This window comes from Labrus mixtus, chromosome 2, assembly GCF_963584025.1.
Source record: "Labrus mixtus chromosome 2, fLabMix1.1, whole genome shotgun sequence".
Lineage (NCBI taxonomy): Eukaryota > Metazoa > Chordata > Actinopteri > Labriformes > Labridae > Labrus > Labrus mixtus.
The window spans coordinates 30,243,406-30,263,982 of NC_083613.1; the positions used below are offsets into that span (position 1 = coordinate 30,243,406).

The following is a 20,577-nucleotide window of genomic DNA, read 5'->3' on the forward strand; positions in this document are numbered from 1 at the left end:
TTGATTTTTCACCCTCGGTTACGGCCGCAACCTTCCTGGTGTTACGCTTTGAGTGAGTGACATGCCCCATGCACACAAGATGATGATTTTTTAGTGATAGTTATGGTCTTGGTCTTGACTCAGTCTCGATCCCTAAATGTCTTGTCTCGGTCTTGGAGCACTGTGGTCTCGGTAATGTCCTGGTCTCGGTTAGTGTGGCCTTCACTGCAACTCTACTTCAAGGAACCAAAATTAATAAATCGTAGCCTTGATGATTTCTTTTTCTTTTTTTTTAAGCTGGATGCATCACCTCTGACAGTTATATGAAATAGAAAGTGTCATCCATAATGCAGGTTTATGTAATTTGAAGACATACTGTATTTTCTGTGTTGTGGTTCTCTCTTCTCCTCAGAGTTGTTTACTTATTTTCACTCTTGTCTTCTTTGCTCCTCCTCTCTTTTGCCGCCTTACAAACAGAGTATCCAGTAGTGTGCTGTTTATTGACCCTCTAAGATTTGTCTGTTTAATGAGTGGGGGCCCTGTCTTTGTCTCTGAACAGTTCCCATCCCCAGAGTGGGACACTGTTACTCCTGAGGCCAAAGATCTGATCAACAAGATGCTGACCATCAACCCCAGTAAACGCATCACTGCCGCAGAGGCGCTTAAACATCCTTGGATCTGCGTAAGTGGCACAAACACATAAGAGAGATATTTAGATGGAGACACAGAAACCCACACACTGATGATGATTTCACTTTCATAGGTAACAAGCGTTGACTCTTAAAAACATGGACGTAGCTTCAGTGATGTCACCCATTTGTTTCTGGAGCGGACTTTTAAAGCAAATGCTGCCGGTCGCCATATTGAAAATACCGTCTCATACTAACTTTTGATCAATTTAGTATCAGGGGAAGAGTTGGAGTTACAGCTATTTCTACTGTAAAAAGAGATATTTGAACATGGACGTTGAAGGGACTTGTTGGGCTTGTGCAACCTCGTGCCGCATTGGCTTCATCTTTCAACACTGGCGCTTGTTACCACTAAGCCGCACTAGTTTCAGTTTTGTAACAAGATCCAACTTGCACAGTACAGATGTCTCTCCACAGAATCACTGCATACACCTGATCGTCCATACATCCCTCCCAGCTGTTTCCATCCTCCACTAATCCTCAAATCTCATCTTCTTCTTCTTCTTCTTCCTGCAGCAACGGTCCACTGTAGCTTCCATGATGCACAGGCAGGAGACTGTGGAGTGCCTGAAGAAATTCAACGCCAGGAGGAAACTCAAGGTGAGGCAATCTGGCAATCCATCATGTTTCTATTTAGGTAGGACAATCCATCCAGACGTCTCTCTTTCTCTCTCTCTCTGTCTCCCTCACTCGACGCTTTGCAGGGGAACTTAGAAATGATGACCTGTTGTCCAAAAACCTTCAAGTTGCCCTTTTGCTGTGCTCCTCCTTCTTGCTTAACCCGTATAATCAATCTTCCTATTTCTGTCTCTTCCTCCCTTTTCATCATCATTACCTCCTTCTTTCCCTCTTTTTTTCTTATTGCTGCAGGGAGCCATATTGACCACTTTGCTGGTCACAAGAAACTTCTCAGGTATGTCTCTCTCAGCCTGGTGCTCAAGACCTGGTTTCCCAAACACGATTTTAAAACTGAAAAACAAAACTCTTTAAAGTCAAGAAGCTTAAAATGCTTACTAGCCGTGATTATTTAAAATATAATTTGGTCAGATGCTTTGTGCGAAATGCATTTTGCAATTAGGAATAGATCAGAAGTACTGCAAAATGAGTCATATTACTATTTGACCTGTTTTTGAATGCCTTTGTTCTGTTGCTATATGCTAAAGAAGACGTCCCCACACAGGTTTCAGTCGTCACCTGTATCTCTCTAGCTGTTACCTCTTTACTCTTTCTATATTTTGTGCTCTATCATACCTTTTTGCATGCATTTTACTTTGACCTATCTCTATTTTCTCTGACTCCTTCCAGCCTGCTCTTTTTTTCTCATTCTACAGTAAAAGACATCAGTGCACTTGTGTCTCTTTTTATTCATCATTTTCTTCTTTTTTTTCTTCACTTTTCTTTCCTTCTTTTGTTTGGATTTGTGGTTTCCGTTGGAGGTAAGATATTTGGAATGATGGAGAAATATTGCAGGGTTGTTTAGGCTTTACCTTCTCGTCTAATAGCCGATCACATATATGCATGAGGACGAGGTGTTTGGTATTCATGGGAACGCTATTGAACCTCACGCTCCCAAAAGTGCCAATTTGGGATCAGAATTAAACTCCGGCAATGATACAGCATGAATTTTGAAATGCAATCTAGTTTTTTTTGGATTCCTTTTATGCCATGAGAAATACAATGAAGTACAAAGAAGGTTTTTGGAAGTGTATGTGTGGGTGCAAGGGGTTAAGTGCATGTGTATGTGTGCAAATTACTGTTAGAGAATGCTGCGTGAGTCTGTCGGAGCTAGGTAGATGATGTGTCTCATTACCTGCTAAATACACCCCCAACCCCCTTCAGCCCCCTCACAGGTGAAGTATGACGTAGTTGGAAAAAACAGCCTTGCACAAATAAGGATGTTTGTTCTAAAGAATGTGTTGCATTGCATTATGGATTTTGCAGTTGGATCTTGCACCTGGAGTTTGAAGATAAGCACAGTTGACTGATATGCTTGCTGCATGTTAGCTTAGCCTCAGGCTCACCACCCTGCTGTTGAACTCTCATGCTGAAGTGTTTTCTCTTTTACTCCTGCAGCAGCCAAAAGTCTGCTCAACAAGAATAAAGATGGCGTTAAGGTGAGTTACTTTTCATTGTAAAAAAAAAAAAAAAAAAGAAAAAAGTTTGTTACTTGCATTTTGTCTGTTGGAACGTTCAGTGTCTGACGAGCACTTCTGGACAGTTTATAATGCATTGTGCACTTAGTGACGTCATCATTCAGGGACGGTCACTCCAAGCAATGGGTAATGGTTGTTGTTTTCTTAGCTTAATTTCACAGGTTTCCTTGATACACAGCAGATCACATCTAGGTTTTATTTTATCATCCTGTTAAAAATTGATATAATAATCCTCTATAGTCACCTAACATTCACCACAGAGCCGCCTATGTGCTCTTTCCTTGTTTCCTTGTGTTTTTGGGAGGAGTCCAATCTGAAATCAACACTTCTCTACATATATATTGTTTGAATCAGTGTCACTGTGTTTGGGTCAGACTCAGGCGTACAGTATGTCACACTATGAGATCCATTCCAGGGAGATCCTCGCTCTTAAATGTGACCCAAAACAATCAAACAAGAAGTACGCTGCATAGACATTTGAGACAAAAATATCAAGGGGTGAATCTCTCGCAGTGAGTGGTGATGTGAAAATTACAGAAATAAATACGAGTTGCACAAAACTCCAGAGATGCCCTTCCAGTTTAGAACAATGTAATTGTATTTTTAAACGTATTACATACAACTTTTTTTTTTTTTAACTACACAGCTGTGTTAAATACGTGATTCTGATTGGCCGGTTACACACAGCAGCAGTCTGAATTCCACCATAAGAGATCGTTGTTATTAAGACCACAGCGTTGCCATGAAGAGCAGATGGTTGCTATGGATGCAGTTGATGTTAAAATTGATGAATGGAAAAGAAAAAGTCATCAGACTCTTGACAGTGACGAGGCAGAAACCCTCGACCAGCTGCTGCTCTGTTTCATCACGCGGACCTCGTCTCACTTCACGGAGGTCTTTTTTACTGATAGACACACCCCTTTATATATCACTCTTTGATTGGACGCTGCAGCCGATCCGTCTTCAATGAAACTTCTCAACATCAGCAGGATTTCGACAAAAGAAGGACCTTAAATCAGACACTAGAAGGAGACATTATGAACACCCGTCAGTTTCTTAAGAGTCGGTTTGTGATGAGCTAGGATTAAGAGAAGTGTTTCGTTTTCTGATGCATCATCGCACAAAAACCAGATCATTATAGGTCCAAAGATCACAAACAAAATGTATTACAAGGTCTGGGTTAACTCAGAAATATCCGATCATGGGACACACGAGTTGGGACAATCTCTCTGGAATGGACTGAAGTCAGGGTTTGTTTGATTGTGTGTGTCTGAGAAGAAGAAGAAGAAGTGTGTATGCCTATCATGTCCCCTCTACACTGCCCCCTGCAGGTCAACAACAAAGCCAACACAGTGACCAGTCCTAAAGACACTGGCCCTGCCCCTGCACTGGTATACTCACACATCCTCACCAACAAGCTGCACCTCCATCCTCAAAAACCTCCACACCTCCCACCCCCACTGTGGAGGAGGTACAGGTTCTCCCTTTCACACAGAGCCAGATCGTGTCCTGTTTGCCCCTCGGCCTGGCTTGATAACATGTCAATTCCTTACCAGGGGTTTAAGAATAACAGAAATAACACAGGTGAAGCCTCGGTGTGAAACATTTCTACCTCAGTTTTTTTCCCTGAATTAAAAAAGTGTGTAAAAGGTTTTTTAGTCTGCGCATCATGGAGCAGCTTGAGCATATTTAGGAGGGAGCTAAACATGAAAAAGAAGCTATTCTTAATGCAAGCAGATGTGTCCATTCATTCATCTGAATTAGCAGAGCGTGCATGGGGCATACAAAGCCTGGACAGTTTTGGATTTACTTGTTAATGTTGAACTGAACTATTAAGCCTTTCCACACATGTGTTGGATTGGGAGGTTAGTTTTAAATCTGTTGTCAGGGGCAACCTCTACCTCAACCTCACAGCCATCTCCCCCCCTCATTGCCATCTTCTCCTCTGCAACTACCCCTCCTCTCTCCTCTTTCCTTACACACTATGCATGCGCTCCTCTTATGTCACAAAATGTGCTGATCTGCTCGCATGCTTTTGGTTTTTGAATATATATGATATGAGTAAAGATATTGAGGGTTTGCTGCTCGTGTAGTATGTCTGTGCATGGCTGGAGTGCGAGGATGTCGCCTCCTTAAGGCTCATTAAGATGCAACCTTCCCGAGGGATTTTGGTCGCCACTCATTGGCTTGCGCATGTTGTCTGCTGACTGGCTGTCTACGTCAGGCCACATGACTTGCTGCTGTGCATGATGTCAAAGGCTTTCTGTCCCCCCCATTTGCTGTTCGAGATGATTGCGCATGAAAACAGGCACATGGCATCTCTCTTTTTCTCTCGCTCTCTCTCTCTCTATCCTCCTTTCTTTCTCCATCATAATGCTAAAACACCCACACACACACACACACACACACACACACACACACACACACACAGACACACAGATGCATGCACAGATGCAAGCTGCTGATGTTGTAATCTAGTGTAATCGTGGAAAGTGATTAGAAGGACTGAGCGGGTCATCAGGATCGATTCCACAAAAGCTCAGACATCTGATTACAACAGCTGAGCGCTGATGAGACAGAGGCAGACACAGAGACGCATTAAGTAACAATATCATGCAGGAAGAGAGAGAAGAGGGGGGGGGGAGTAACAAGAGGCAAATGAAAAAGGGGTTTAATTTCATTTATATCAGATACATTTTTACAAGATAATTTATTCATGTGTACATATGGATGCATGCAAAGATAGATAGATTTAAGTAAAATGAAAAAGTACAAAACCACTTTGTCGAGCTTCTAATTTCAAAATTCACACAAACACATTTCCTCTAACAAAATCTTGTGCCTTCATACCTTCTCTAATCGTCTTTAATTTTTTTTTTTTTTACCCCCACAAATGTTTTTTTATTTGTTCTCTTCAGGAACCACAGACAACCGTGATCCACAACCCAGTGGATGGAAATAAGGTAAAACAACCACAAACATGGTTTAAAAAAATTGTCATTGTGTGAAATGTGAATGTGAATAAAAAGGGAATGATTTGTGAAACACTGAAACTGGGTATGTAATTGAAAATAGCACAACAACATATCAAAAGCTGAAACTGATAAATGTAATTGTTTTTGGAAAATTATGTGTCCATTTTGAATTTCATGCCAGCAACACTTTTAAAGTAACTTGGCTGAGCGTCATGTTTGCCACTCGGTGGATTCAGTTTTTCTTTTCACAACACTTTTTGGAAACTTAGGAGATCAATTGCTCTAAATCTGACAGTAGGATGTTTAAACGTTCTTCCTTAATGTAGGATTTCAGCCGTTCAAATGTTCAGGCTCTCCTTTGTCTTAATTCACGCTTCATAGTGAACCAAACCTTTTCATTGGGTGACAAGTCAGGAGTGCAGGAAGTCCAGGTCATCCCCTGGACTCTTTTACTACAGAGACATGTTGACATTTGGCATTGTGTTCCTGAAATATATACAAGGCCTTCCCTGAAACAGATGTCGACTACTTGGCGGCAGATGTTGCTCCAAACCTTTATATATGGTTCAGCGATAGTGGTGCCTTCACACATGTGCAGGTCACCCATGCCATGTGCACTAATGCACTCCCATACCATCACAGATGCTGGCTTTTCAACCCCTCCCCTCTTTATCCCGGAGGACACGGTGTCCATGATCTCCAATCAGAATTTCAAATTGTGGCTCTTCGGATTAAAGTTTCATCATTTGATATGTTGTCTTATGTGCTGTTTTCAATTAATTATGGGATCTCAATATTTTGAAAATCATGACATTTTCTTCACATTTTACACAATGATGTAAATCAAAGACGTCTCTCCTGTATCGTAAGCTTTTCACAATTTTTTTTAAAATTAAGATTTCAAAGATAAATCTCTCTCCTTCCTCCGTCATGTTCGGTTATATAATCAGTTATTAGTAAATTAATTTCAACAGGCCTCCGAGTGGCCTGAGGGTCAAAGACCTTAACCATGTAATCTCAGCATCCCTGAGTTAAACACAACCTGGGACTTTAGTTGCTTAACGTCATTCCTCTTACTCTGTTTGTCGTATAGAAACGAAAATAAGATTTTTCATATTACTGCTGTTATTCACATCTGTTCATGTCTGTATCTTCTTCAGGAGTCCATTGAGAGTGCGAACACCACCATAGAGGACGAGGATGTGAAAGGTAGGGCAACATGTTTGTTCTTCTGAAGGAGAAACTTTCACTTCTCTTCTTTGCTGTGAGGTTTCAACAGTCTGTTCCCACATTTTCCAATCAATCACTAATATCTCCTTTGAAATCGTCTTTATATTCAACATTTCACATCGATGTAAAACAAGCAGCAAATTTATCTACTGCAAAGCCCCCTCGGCTCTGAACTCATCGTGCACAATGCAGACCGCCATGTTCCTTTTCTGTCCAATTCATCCTCTCATTTTTAAGTTTGGCTTGTCTTATGTCCAATGTTGATGCTCTTATTCGTTAACACTGCTTGTTTGTTTAAGTTATGTTCTCTCTTCTTTTTTTATGTTTGCACTTTCACTTAATGTTTTTCTGTTCTTTTGTTTTTTTTCTTCCCTGTCTTTTGTTTTGTTGGAAATATAAATCTTTTCTCCATCACCCCTGTTCCTTCCTTTTTACATACAAAATGTTTACCTTCTCCTGATCTCTGTTACATCCCGACCAAACACTCACACACACACACACACTCACGCTCACACACACACACACACACACACACTCCCGTCCATGCGACCTCTGACAGCGATCCGCCTGGGCAGCTTAGTGAGCGGTATCTTGAGCTCTAAGAGCCGTTCCTCACAGATGTCTGACTCAAGGCAGACTCCCACTTCCTCAGTTCAGAGTAAGTTGCTCTACAGTTTTGAGGGGGGATTGGGATTGGGATTGGTGGATTCCAAATTCCCCTTCTCCATTTAAGTGACCCTCTGTTTTCGACCCCTAACTATCCGCTCCATCTCTCCAGTTTTATCTGCTTTGAATTATCTGAAGATGATCTCATTACGACTCATGTGTCTTTTGGAAAAAACATGATCTTCTCACTTCTCTATTTATCTTCCTGTTTGACTTATGAAAACATGACTCATGTAGTAATAATCGTATCTACATTCACACACACACACACACACACACACACACTGACACACACACACACACACACACACACACACACTCTGTTGTAGCTCATGGCTTTGAAGGCGCTAAAGATCTGATTTTTACATTTCGTTACTATTTGACATGTCTTTTTGTTGCACAATTTAAGTAATTTCTTTAATATCCCCCAGCCTGCACCAATAACAATAAAGGTAATTGTCAACATTATTTAGTTAAAACTGCTTTTGTACTAAATACTTGCATCTGAGCATTGGTTTGTCTTTGTTAATTTGAGCTTTGTTGGGTGAAAGGAATCGTGTCATCATGCATTATCCTGCCTGATATCACTATTAGTCATGGGAGGCTTTCTTTCTTCTTCTTCTGTTTCTCAGATATAAAAGAAAAAGGCAATTGTGTAATGACTCTTTCCGAGCGCCTTCCATTTCTAATACTTTTTGAAATCCTGCTAAATCATAGAGTAGAACCCATTTGAAGCTGATTTGATGTCAGATTTTCTTTATCTGCACTCAGACCTTACATTTGCCTGAAATACAGATTTACTCCAGCATCTTTTTCATCCCTTTGTGTTGTTGACGTTGTTCTTTCATCCTGTGTTGCAGCCCGCAAACAGGAGATTATCAAAGTCACTGAGCAGCTGATTGAGTCTATCAACAACGGAGACTTTGAGTCCTATGCGTAAGTTCTTCTCTCTTAGACACACCTCACAGATAGTTCATTATTTCCCTACGTCCTTTGCTGATTCTGTCTTCTGTTCGGGCCGAACAGTAAGATTTGTGATCCTGGTCTAACTTCCTTTGAGCCGGAGGCCCTGGGCAACCTGGTGGAAGGACACGACTTTCATCGCTTTTACTTTGAAAATGGTGAGTTCAAAATAGATTACTGTTTCTATTAATGTGTGATCCAAAAGGGTCTTCAATACGGATAGGTGAGCTTGTTATAAAAAATAGTCACAATGTGAAGTGCTTGCTCATGCCACTGTTGTCCAGAGTTGAAACATGCGAGCTGTGTCCCAATTCAGGGGTAGCATCTGTGGAAAGACCCCGCCTACATAGACTGACATGAGACGGTCTGGTCCACAAAGGATTTCTGGTGTGCATCACCAGCTGTTCCCGCTCTTCCCTTTTGTCCAACTCCCCCCTGTTGCCTAGCGATCTCAACAGCTGCACTGTGACTAGCTAACACAACCAACATCATATAACTTAATGGATTATTTTAAAGATAATTTAAATCGACAGTAAACAACGTGACGATTCCAACTGAATGCACGCCAAACGCCACCGAGGAAAGGAGAGAGAGCGCTGTAGACACAAGTCAAGTAGCAGCTGGATGATGCTAGTTTGAAACTTGACTGTTGCCAAGCAACCCAAAAGCTCTCCACACAGAGTTGCTGTATTTGGCTTTGTGGCTAAGGGCAAGCTAACCCTCATTGATTGTTCGGTTCAGACAGGATGAGTACTGTCTCAAAACTCAAAACAAAGAAGGGTGGCTCTTCACGTTTTCTCAAAGGAACACTTTAGTTTAATTTTGTTTGTGACATTTGATTATCAAAAAAATAGTTTTGAACTAAAATTTGAATGAAAAAAAAAGTTATATACTGTAGCTTTAAAGTTTCAACGCCCTGTTTGTTTTATTAACATTTGTATCGCTAGCTTTCCGACTTAGTTGAAACCAACTACTTTAATTTAAAAGTTTAATCTTCAGCCTCTAGAAAGTCCGCCATCCTGTTTGAATTGACGTGCAATAGAACTTCAGGATGCACTGGATGCATCATTGGTGGCCTGGGAAAAGAAGGAATTATTAATTAAAATTTAAAATGAAAATGTCAGCCACATTTGAAGGAGCCTTCGAAATGGGGTTAGCCATTTGACTTGTCACTGCGTCGCAGTCTGTCCTTAAATACGCAACCTCCCAAGCATGCAGCCCCTGAATTGAGACACCGAGGTGATTGCTGTGGGGCCAAAGTTGCTCCAACAACTGGCTCTCTACCAAAGCTAATTGTTAGGAAAGAGAATATGGCCCTTGGAAGGATTGAAGGTTGTGTATTGTTTATTCACATCCTTTTTTTTGTTGTTGAAGTTTTTGCTGTTGCTCTGACCACTAAGAGAAGATTTGTTATTATGAGCATGTTTGCTTACACTGGCTCATGTCCTGAACTATCTAAACACGAGTTTTTTGCTTTGAGGCACTTCGGGGAAAAATCACTTTGTGATCATTACTTGGAAGAACAACTCAAAACAAAATTCACATTAATCTTCTGGTAAATGTTTATGCTTTCAAAACTAGCAGACATACTAAATGTACTTGATCTTAAAGTGAGGTTACAGAACCTCCTTTACAAGTGGTAACAGAGGATGTCACTGGAAATGGACCGAGGGTCATATTTAATCACATACTTGTATACTGCATGTGTGCATTTAGCATAATGAGCCATAAGCATCAGCTGTAGAGGCAGGGCACAGACATGTTGAGTTGATGTAGAGCAGGTGTGCAGGGAACTCGCCAAAGTCAGCGAACACATAAAACCAGACCTCAGCTTTTTTTCCCCCACACATATGCACTCCTATAAAAGTTTCTAGAAAGTTTCAGGGATGCCTTCCCTGGAAGTCTCCCTGAGTTCCTCATTCACATTTGACCCTCACAGCGTTTTCCCTGTCAGACGGGAAGGGGGGCGGGTCTCAGGAGGCGAGACATGGCATTAAAAAAAGATGCTGTGGGAATGGAAGATGTCACACGAAGCAGCCGAGTTTGTCGCTAAAATGACTACTTGGCCTTTTTATTAATGTTAAAGAGGACATATTATAATCCCCTTTCCACCTTTTCAAACAGTCCCCCTGTTGTCTAAATGAAACATCTGTGCTGTGCTTTGGTCAAAATGTAACATGAATCAAGCACCAGAGGAGGTTTGTGACCCTGTATAAACCAGCTCTCTCAGAACGCTCCGTTTTGGTGTGTGTGTCTCTTTAAATGCAATGAGCCCCCCCCCCCCCTGAGTTTTCCTGGTAGACATCACTCCTCTGTAGTGAGAATAAAAATGGTGGACCTGGGCAAAAGTTTTGTTCTAGGCTGGGGGTGGAGTCTATGGGTGGAGATACCAGGGGACGGGAGGGAATATATTTTTTTTATTAGAATCCCACTGTGACATCACAAGGAGAGCAAATTAGAAACTGAGCATTTTTCTCTGTGTTGTAAGACTTATGCAGACCACAAACAAAGGACTGGATGAGTTTATTTCACATTTTGTGGGTCAGGTTACACAAATATACGTTCAAAAACACTGTCAAAGTGGATTTTTCACGATATGTCCTCTTTAAGTGTGATTGTATGTGTTTACAAGATCAATGAACGAGTGGATAAGAACATAATGGTGAGCAGAAAAGAGGATGAAGCTGATTTATTTATCAGATTTATTCATTTACGACAATGCAACGGTCGTGAAGCAGTAACTTGATCTCGTGAAAAAATGGAGAAAAACGACACTGTGCGTTTATATATTTGTTCAGGGTATAAAGAAGGTCTCAAATGCAGCGATAGGGATATTGAGCGTGTTGATTGCCTGACAGAGAGTGCAAATGATGCATTAGTTGGTGTTTCCTTAGTTGTTAGTTCAATGTCACCATTCAGTCCTCTCAGATTGCAGTTTATATTTCCTGGTAAACCACAAGGTCGTAGCTAAGATTATGAACCTCGAAGAAGAAAAATCACTAATGAATAATGACTGCTATAAATGGCAGAATGTCCCCAGTCTGGGTAAAAATAGTTCAGATAAACCAGATATGTCCTAGAAACCTCAATCACTTGGCGAGCCTGTGCTTGTCCACTATCCAACATCAACATATGGAGACTTTCAGTTCCCCTTGCTTTTGTTTCAGTCAGTATTCTTTCTGAGGAAGGGTCAGTGTTTTGTTTTCAAACAGTCATGCAGCTGTTTTTTCTCATCCAACCTCACACAGTGCATGGGAAAAGGCCTCAGAGGTAGCTGTTGTACATGAAATGTGATACTGTATCGTGCTCCGTGTGCTCAGACATTTGGTCTCTCTTGCAGCTCTGTCCAAAGGGAATAAACCAGTGCACACCATCCTCCTGAACCCACATGTGCACCTCATTGGGGAAAACGCAGCGTGTATTGCCTACATCCGACTGACCCAGTACATGGACGGCGCCGGCATGCCCCGCACCATGCAGTCTGAGGAGACCCGCGTGTGGCACCGCCGCGAGGGCAAGTGGCAGAACATCCACTTCCACCGCTCGGGCTCGCCCAGCATCCCGTCCCAGTAAGAGACAGTAAGAAACACACAGCACAACCCTCCAGCAGCAGAACTGCTTACCTTTGTATGTGTGGTCTGTACACTGTGACATCACTGTTCAGTCAAGCCAAACCACATCTGTTACTAAGTGGTTAATGTTGCAATATGCTTAAACTGTCATCTGTTAGTGTTGCCTGGTGTTACGTTAGCCTCTTAAAGTGGACCAACCAAGAAGACACTTCTCACTCAGCTCCATCTCAAACGCCTCTAAAGCTTTCTAACCTAGCATAGCGCTAATTACAGCAGTAAAAGGAGAAAATGTATCAGTTTAAATTATAGTAAATTCTGATTTCTTGTCATTTCTAGCTGACAATGTGGGTTTTTTATAGCTAAAAAGACACCAGATTTTATAAGCAGTTTCTAGGTTCCACAGAGGAATTGTTTGGTATCTTTGAAGTTGGGTTTTATTTGATACTTGTCAATAGTAAGTGTATCAGTCACTAGAGATTCCGATCAGCTCGGCCCCTTTATGTAGAAACTGACCAGAGTGCCGGCACAGAAGCTGGGCTATGCATCGCTGTAGAATGGGTGGTTTGGATTAAACAGTATGTCGTACAACCCCACTTCAAAAGTACAGAACGATCCCTTTAATTTAATCCTAGCACTTCACTTGTAACTTGTCTGACTTTTCAATGTTTCCAGCTGATTCACTGTCAAACTAAAACCTGTAAAAGGGTCCTAAATACGCACTCGATGGCTGCATGCATGATCTAATATTTTAATTTTAGAAAGCCTTAAACAGAACCAGGCGGCACCCCTAAAACTTGATGCAGCATGAGGTAGTGACAATCTCAAAGTTGATGGACCTGCTGTGTTTGGTTGAGGTTGCTTTGTTAGGTCTCGACAGATACTGTGTGGTGGAGTGGTTTAGTAATTAGTCCCTTTTTGAAGGTGGAGCATTTCAGAGCAGTGAGAACATAACACAAAACACACTTTGATTAGTCATAGTGGGAAAAAACATACTAATGGCAGCTTAATGAATAGACCTTGCACAGTGCACACCCATGCAGCGTCTTTTTATTAAAACTTGAATTCTGCTTCGGTGAAAAATGGGTGGAGGTACCATGAGGTCACCAACCTGATCGTTAGCTACATGTGAATCAAAAAGGTGTGAGCTGTTTCGCTATCACAGGTGCAACAGAAGTAAAGGGAGAAAGATGTGAATCGAGTACAGTCCCACCCATACAGGATCGCTCTAATTAGGCTGAATAAGTGTGAACATCTGTGTGGGTGGTCCTTGGGTGTCTAAGGACGAATCCCAGTAAGTACCGAAGGTGTGCCAGCCAGCATGCAAAAGCGATTTTGTGCCAGGTTTGAGTTTCGTGCTTTTCCTGCTTTCACATGTCCTAATGTCTGCTGCTCAATTAAAACTCTCTATTTGCCAAGACTTGCATCACTGATGTATGTAGGCCCTTTTATTGTAACATTTAACTAAACTGCCGCTGTCACAGTTTTGAAACAGGGATTTCAGAGGGACGCGGGCCTAATTTCCAAAAGTGCCATTTTTCAAAAGAATTGAGTAAATATACTAGATATAAATGAAAAATTCTCTACCTCCCATTTAGAGACTGTAGGTATTAGGATATGGGATCGTACTGCAAGATGACAAACTCCACCACTGATCAGCTGCCCCACAGCGACTCTTGATGGCAGATATGAGCATCAACTTTGTTTAGTTTAGGGAAAGAATGACCATCCTCCTGGTGAAAAGGAAACAGTTAGCTCCCTTATATGGAAATTTCTGTAAATCAAAGGTTTCGATCTAGACACAATCATGAAAAAATATCTACAACCTAATTTTTTCTTTGGGCAGAAAACAGGCAGAAAACACATGATTGAACACAGGATTTTCGGGTCTAAATAAAGACATATACTGTATATCCAGTGATCTGTGCACCCCATTAAAACATAGATTTTACATTGACATTGATTGACTTTCTCTCTCTCTCTCCCTCTCTCTCTCTCTCTCTCTCTCTCTTTACAGTTAATGGGATATCAACATGTGTTCAAAAAAAGAAAAAAAAAATCCCATCAGCAAATCTAGCGGGGGAGTCAACTAGCCAACCCATGACTGCCCTCCTTTGACCCTTCTATAAGGACATGACATCGCACAGGACACAAGTATCAATACGTTTTACTGTTACAGCATTTTATTAATGGACATCATTCGAATCCACCGCTGGGTGGCTGCACACAGTATTTGGACATTATGAAACAAGCATATTGACAGCATATTTTTTGTTTGTTTTTTAAGATGTTTTGGTATGCATTTTAAATATAAAAATAGAGATGTTTAAAAATCTACTACTGTAACCTCTCCCAAAAATTAGTTCTGTATTTTTATGTGTATTTATGTGTGTGCAATACGAAAAAAAAAAATCAAAAAAAACATTTGGAAGATCAGAATGTTAAAATTAAGCTTGCTTTAGTTCTGGTGATGTATATACATTGTGATTGTTGATCAAAAACAACCATTGAAATTGCTATTCTTGCTAACAGAGGAATTAAGAGTTTAAATCCAATCCAGTTTATGAGCTACATTTATGTTTGCTATGAGCTAAGTCATACTGTTTGAATCGTCCGGTTACAACCTATAATACTAATTTACATGTAAAGAAAAGCAGAGCAGCTTACACTTTGCATTGACATATGTTTGCCTTTATATCAGTGAAATAAGAAATAAGAGAATGTAGCATATATGTAATATATGAAAATCCAAGACTATTGTGTAGTGCATGGGGGGGAATATTGTAAGTAAGATCATATGAAACTATAATATCTTCTATTTGATTTGTGAATCACTGACTTGTTTGTTTGCATTCGTTAATGTTGTGCATCGGTCCTGTCCCTGATGTTTCTAATGTCCTCCAGTATCATGGAACTGTTGTGAAAACAATAACACACTTATGGTTAACATCCAGCGTAAATATCTGAACCTCATATCTTAGAAAGAGGAAAAATAAACTCCTGGTTGCCGAAGCACCCTTTGCATTTTGTATAAAAATGAGGTGTAAATGAGCTCATTTTTCATAATGTTTGTACTTGTATTGTATGACTGTGTGTAGGGTTTCTGTTGTCATTTTATTCTCGTCATTTTCCAGTGTGTTACGTCGCCAATTGCACAGAGAAGGTGGAGATGATGAAGAAGGAGCTAAGGCACTCTAGTCTCTACTTTTCAGTTCTAACCTGTCGGTTGGGCTAGTGAGTCTGGAAGCGTCTTAAAAGCGTTGGATTGAAGGTTGTTGCAGTCAGGCGAGAGGATGGTATGACAGCAGCAGGAGGAGCCAATGAGAGTTGGACTGCAATAAATGTTGGGATGTCTTCCTCGACGATCAGTGCTTCTTCTAACAGCCGGTGGTTTCCTCACCGCTGCAGGACAATGCCAGTGTCTTCGTCATCCTTACCGTTTGCTCTTTTCAATTGGTCGGTCTCTTTTATAAGGGGAAAATATGATAAACATTTCTTTTGACGAAACGTATGATGTCAATGCAATGCACCACTCCTTACATGGTGTGTACCTGTTGCCAGCACGGCAATGGATGGCTTAAACATGTTTAAGAAATAAATAAATCAGCTACAAGGTGTGATAATGAATGAGCTTTAACTTGTTTTGTGTTGCTGGTTGATGAAAATAGCCAAAGTGCACAGATGAACAAAAGCTGTTGAGTGTACTAGAGATAAAGTTAGATGTAAAATATTTCGTTGTTATCCTTGGTTCATCTTAAAGGTCACATATTACGCAAAATACACTTTTCAATTCTCATACTCGTATGTGTCCCTAGTCTGTCTACAAACCCCAAAATTATGAGAAAACGCCATCCTCTCCGTCTTCTGCCTGCTCCACTTTTCAGAAAATGTGTGCTCAAACAGGCCGTTTGGAGATTTTCCCTTTATGACATCACAAAGGGCAGTAACCCCTCCCCCAGGTGGGTGACACTCCCACAGCTAGGTGTTTGTTCTGCCTTCTGAGTCTGACGTCTCACTGTAAACAATAGGCCACCTGAGCCCTTCCAGAGAGGGGGCGTGGTCAGACACAGCTCATTTACATTTAAAGGTACAGACACAGAAACAGCCTGTTCTGAACAGGGCTGAAGTAGAGGGGTTTATAGACATGATGAAATACAGGATCAGAGTGGATTTAGAACAAGAGACTTCACAGACATGCTTTGGGGAACTCTGAGACTTATTTAAACTGGTTGAGGAGGAGAATAATATGTGACCTTTAAAGCACTCTCAGGATATACAGGCATGATCTATTAGTTGATATTAACATATTTTGCTCTCGTGCTGAAGAAGTTATTTGCTCTTTAAACCACTTTAAACCAGCAGTCACAGAGAGTATAATAGTTGTCAACTATGTTATAACATAACAGCTCTAACCTGCGTTTGCTGAAATTATTAACAAAATGTGGTGATAGTTTAACCAGGGACCAATTTTGGTGGCTTACATGATAAGACTACAGCTCCACATAAAAAGTCAAGAGACCACTTCGAACATGTATTTTTTCTCTGGTTCTTCTATTTAAAAGTTTGTGTTTGAATGAAATAAAAAATGTGGGGTTTGGTTTATACAACGTCACTTCTTCCAAATAAAATCTGATTATTTATTCTCAATATTTATACTCAATATTGTCAGATCGTTTATCTGTTTTAACGCCACTGGCTGACCTCCAGCTCCAAGATTTACTTTGACAAGTGTATCCAGACCCGAGGACCTCCATCGACCTGCATGTCCACAAGAGAATCACGATCCATCTCATCCATATGCGCCTTTCTGGACCAATGTGAGATCTCATTCTACGGACTGTAATCCAACAAAGAGTCCAGAAGACAAATTGACTTAAGTGTCATGAAATATGAGGTAATGCCTTATTCCAAGAAACTTAATTAAACAGTTCTGACTAGAAATTAAACGTATACACTTGGTAAGATTCGTTTTTGCAGTGAACCAGCTAGACCCTTGCTAACTGTGTACATTTGCTGTACATGTTGTAACTGACTGGGGACCCCCCACTGACCCTATATTAGTCATTTATTTAACGAAAGGCTAGAAGCAGAAAACAAGTAGCCTCCATGTTTACACTGTAGGACTGAGTGCACATCATTTAATAAACATACACACAGGTAGACTCCCACACTGTTGAACTTTACGTGAAAACTCACATTTAAAGGATTTTTTTACACATCAGGATTTGCTGCTGAGATTTCTCCACTACCTCTGATGCCCAGCAGGGGGCAGCACATGCCTACACTCCTGCCCTGACTCTCCCATGTCCAAGTGACAGAGATTAAAGCATGCAGCTATATTATGTAAAATGCAAACCTTTTTCAAACCATTCTTAGTTAAACTACAGTTTAAAAATATGAATTATATTGTATGTTAAAGTGTGCAATCAATACAACTGCACCTATCCAGAAGATAGAACAAGATACAACACTTTACATTTGTAGATTTTTATTCTCTATCAGCCATAGACACACTGCAGCCATTTTGTTTTTGTCTTTTTGAATTTTGATACAGTAATACATGCCCTTATAGATATTCATATATGCATTGTATATGTATATAGCTGTCATCATCACAGAAAAAGGGATGCTGATTTTTCAAATTAAAAGCATACCTGTCACAGTGAACTTCCACTAGTTTTGCATTTTACATTTTTCTAAATCACAAAAGTAAACAGTGATAGTTAAATAAATACATTACATGTTGTAGATACATACAGTAGCGATGCTCAGAGCAGTGAGTAATGGTATATTTAAGCTGTCCGCCTGCTTCATTACGCGTGTCTGGTGTAACACCACCATGTATTTATCATCTGTCACTCCGAAATGAGACGCTCTCAGTGGCTAAAGATATACTGTACCTCAGATTGTGTGCACAAAAAAGCAGGGAGGTGATCCCTCCTGACATTCAGGAGTGCATATGTGTAAAATATATGTGTCTTTAGTTTGCTGACTGAAACTGGCACGCACTCTTACTTTGCTCACAGGCTCATTCACTCACACACACACACACACACACACACACACACACACACACACACACACACACCAATGCCAACACCTGGTCCAACACTTTCTTTTTCATACGATAAACATATAAATTCTACATTAAATAATGAATAAAACCTGATCACCTTACCTCAAATCTCATTTAGTGACAAGTATCCTTGAAGCGACTGTGACAATCTAATTTACCAGTGCCAAATCTGAGGGGAGGGGAGGAAAGCTCCTCACTGATATATATTTATATTTAAAAAATAATCAAGATTGTCTCTACTTGTCAAAAACAAACAAACAAAAATAAAATAATAATACAATTAAAAAAACACAAGAGTTTACATGAGCTAAACACCACTTAGACAATACCCTCTTCAAACTAGCTGACAACGCAGCATTACACACATGCATGGACACACACACACACACACACACACACACTCTTCTACACATTCATCCAACATTATCAATTAGTCCATTTCTAACAATTTAAGAGAAAAAGACAGAGAACAGAAAAGAAAGAAACGTGATGACAGAGAAAGAAAGACACACAGAGAAGAGAAAAGAGAGGCAGAGAAAGGGCAATCTGTCGAACTACAAAGCAGTCAAAGCTGGGATCAAAATGACAAGATGTTGATTAGTCATGCCTGCTCTACTTCACATGAGTGATTATTAGTTCCTAGGCTACTGATGTCTAGATTATAGATAATATATAATTCCCAAGGACAGGTTACACATAGCCTACACAAAACACAGCAGCAGCAGCAGTAGTTAAATTCAGTGTCGATACAGTCGGGTTTTCCTCTGTGTGACATCTTCATCACCTGAATCAGAAGAGCAAACAGGCTAGTACAGTAAGTGAGACCGTTTTTTTTTATGGGTTGTGGGGTGAGCAATATCTGAGAAACTGTAGTTGTGAGAGGCAGTGCAGTGTGGGATACTGTCTTTAAAGTCCAAGCACCTACTCGGAGAGTAATACCAGTATTTTGCACGTGAAGTGGTCCTTACCCTCGGGAGGTTTGTGAGTTAGTCGATGTAAATAGTGTTCTTTTTTCGTTTTTTTCTCTTGTTGTTGTTGTTGCTTCACCGCAGCATCAAGACAAACATATCAAAGACAATTCTGATGTGGAAAGTAATCAGGGAAACGACAGAAGGCTTTCTTTGGTCACAAAAAAAAAGAAAAAAGGTAAAACAGCATCAGAACATGAAAAGGAAAATGATGAGGACATTATTCTAGCTTAGGAAGACGACTCCAAAGTGTGAACAAAAAGCTCATCTTCCGGGACTGTAACGGGAAGACTGTGGTAGCTTTAGGGTGCAGTGGTGCACCCTGGGATTGCATGTGGCTAATGCATAGGATTACAGGGAGGGGGGGAGGGGGGGATTCTTTAGCATGGGCAGAGCCAGGGAGTGGGGGGAGAGTGTTACACATTCTTCTACTCGTCCTCCTCCTCTACGTCCTCATCGGTGTCCTCCGATTCTTCTTCATAGTAGCGGTGAAAGAGCTGCTGGAGATGCTGCTGGAGATCATGTGTTTTTGACCCTTTTCTGGGGTTGTCCACTTGCTCTAGAAGGACCTGTTTGCGCTGCCCAGCTCCCTTCGCCACTGTTCGTCTGAGGGTCCGACCTTTACGCATGTGGGCCCTTGAAATGGAGCCAGGGTGGAGGTAGATACAAAAAAGAGAAAGACAGGTCAGCGTCCACAAACAACCAGCACCTTGCATGCTAAACCTGCTTCATCTTACACAGGAGAAACAACAATTAGAAAAATGTTTCATGCTTTGTTAGTTCAGTTTTCATGGATGCTTTAACCAAAAAACACTTTTAACAGGTGTAAGTTTAAATCCTGACTTGGGGTGAATAACATACAATTTGACCCCTGACATATAAACCGAGCCTTATCAAGGTGTTCCCCCAATTATTAGTCGTGAAAACAACTTTAGTGCTCTTTGGCATTGAGTCTACATCCCACTTGTACATGACGTAATCAACCACTCACCGACACACCTATGAAACTGAAACAAACACCTTTGTGTTGCTGTGTTCCCCTTTTGCCTCAAGGGGGTGCCATCTGGTCAGTGTGAACACAGGGCTAACAACAACAAACCTTTAGGGAGTTTGACTTCACTCATTTTTTATAAAGTCATTACTTTTTTTTTTACATTTAGTTAGGATATATTTTAAAGATGCCATATTAATGTTTTATATGTTGCATATTATACCTTTAACCACACTTAAATTAGCAATGTAAAAATACATGATCCAATCTGCCAAATCAACCTCTACTGCATTCACAGAGGAGGCCAACTGCTATATG

At 40.7% G+C, this 20,577-nt stretch overlaps 2 protein-coding genes across 18 annotated transcripts in view; one reads left to right on the forward strand and one right to left on the reverse strand.

Annotated features, from left to right (window-relative positions):
* camk2d2 (calcium/calmodulin-dependent protein kinase (CaM kinase) II delta 2) overlaps positions 1-15,851 on the forward strand; it is a 45,403-nt gene extending 29,552 nt beyond the window's left edge. The window contains exons 10-22 of one of the 12 annotated variants that reach the window (XM_061065202.1): positions 539-661; positions 1,185-1,268; positions 1,539-1,581; positions 2,742-2,782; positions 4,153-4,212; positions 5,740-5,784; positions 6,957-7,005; positions 7,586-7,684; positions 8,124-8,144; positions 8,553-8,628; positions 8,719-8,813; positions 11,996-12,224; positions 14,242-15,851. In XM_061065202.1, the coding sequence (XP_060921185.1) occupies positions 539-661; positions 1,185-1,268; positions 1,539-1,581; positions 2,742-2,782; positions 4,153-4,212; positions 5,740-5,784; positions 6,957-7,005; positions 7,586-7,684; positions 8,124-8,144; positions 8,553-8,628; positions 8,719-8,813; positions 11,996-12,224; positions 14,242-14,245 (969 nt within the window). In that variant the 3' untranslated portion in view covers positions 14,246-15,851. Of the gene's footprint in view, positions 1-538; positions 662-1,184; positions 1,269-1,538; positions 1,582-2,741; positions 2,783-4,152; positions 4,213-5,739; positions 5,785-6,956; positions 7,006-7,585; positions 7,685-8,123; positions 8,145-8,552; positions 8,629-8,718; positions 8,814-11,995; positions 12,235-14,241 lie in introns of all 12 variants that reach the window. The other 11 variants (XM_061065201.1, XM_061065203.1, XM_061065206.1 and 8 more) reach the window with 11 other exon arrangements.
* A 1,844-nt stretch (positions 15,852-17,695) lies between these two features.
* ank2a (ankyrin 2a, neuronal) overlaps positions 17,696-20,577 on the reverse strand; it is a 93,590-nt gene continuing 90,708 nt past the window's right edge. For 5 of the 6 annotated variants that reach the window (XM_061065140.1, XM_061065116.1, XM_061065124.1 and 2 more), the window contains one exon: positions 17,696-19,904. In XM_061065140.1, the coding sequence (XP_060921123.1) occupies positions 19,697-19,904 (208 nt within the window). In that variant the 3' untranslated portion in view covers positions 17,696-19,696. The remainder of the gene's footprint in view (positions 19,905-20,577) is intronic. The other variant, XM_061065103.1, reaches the window with a different exon arrangement.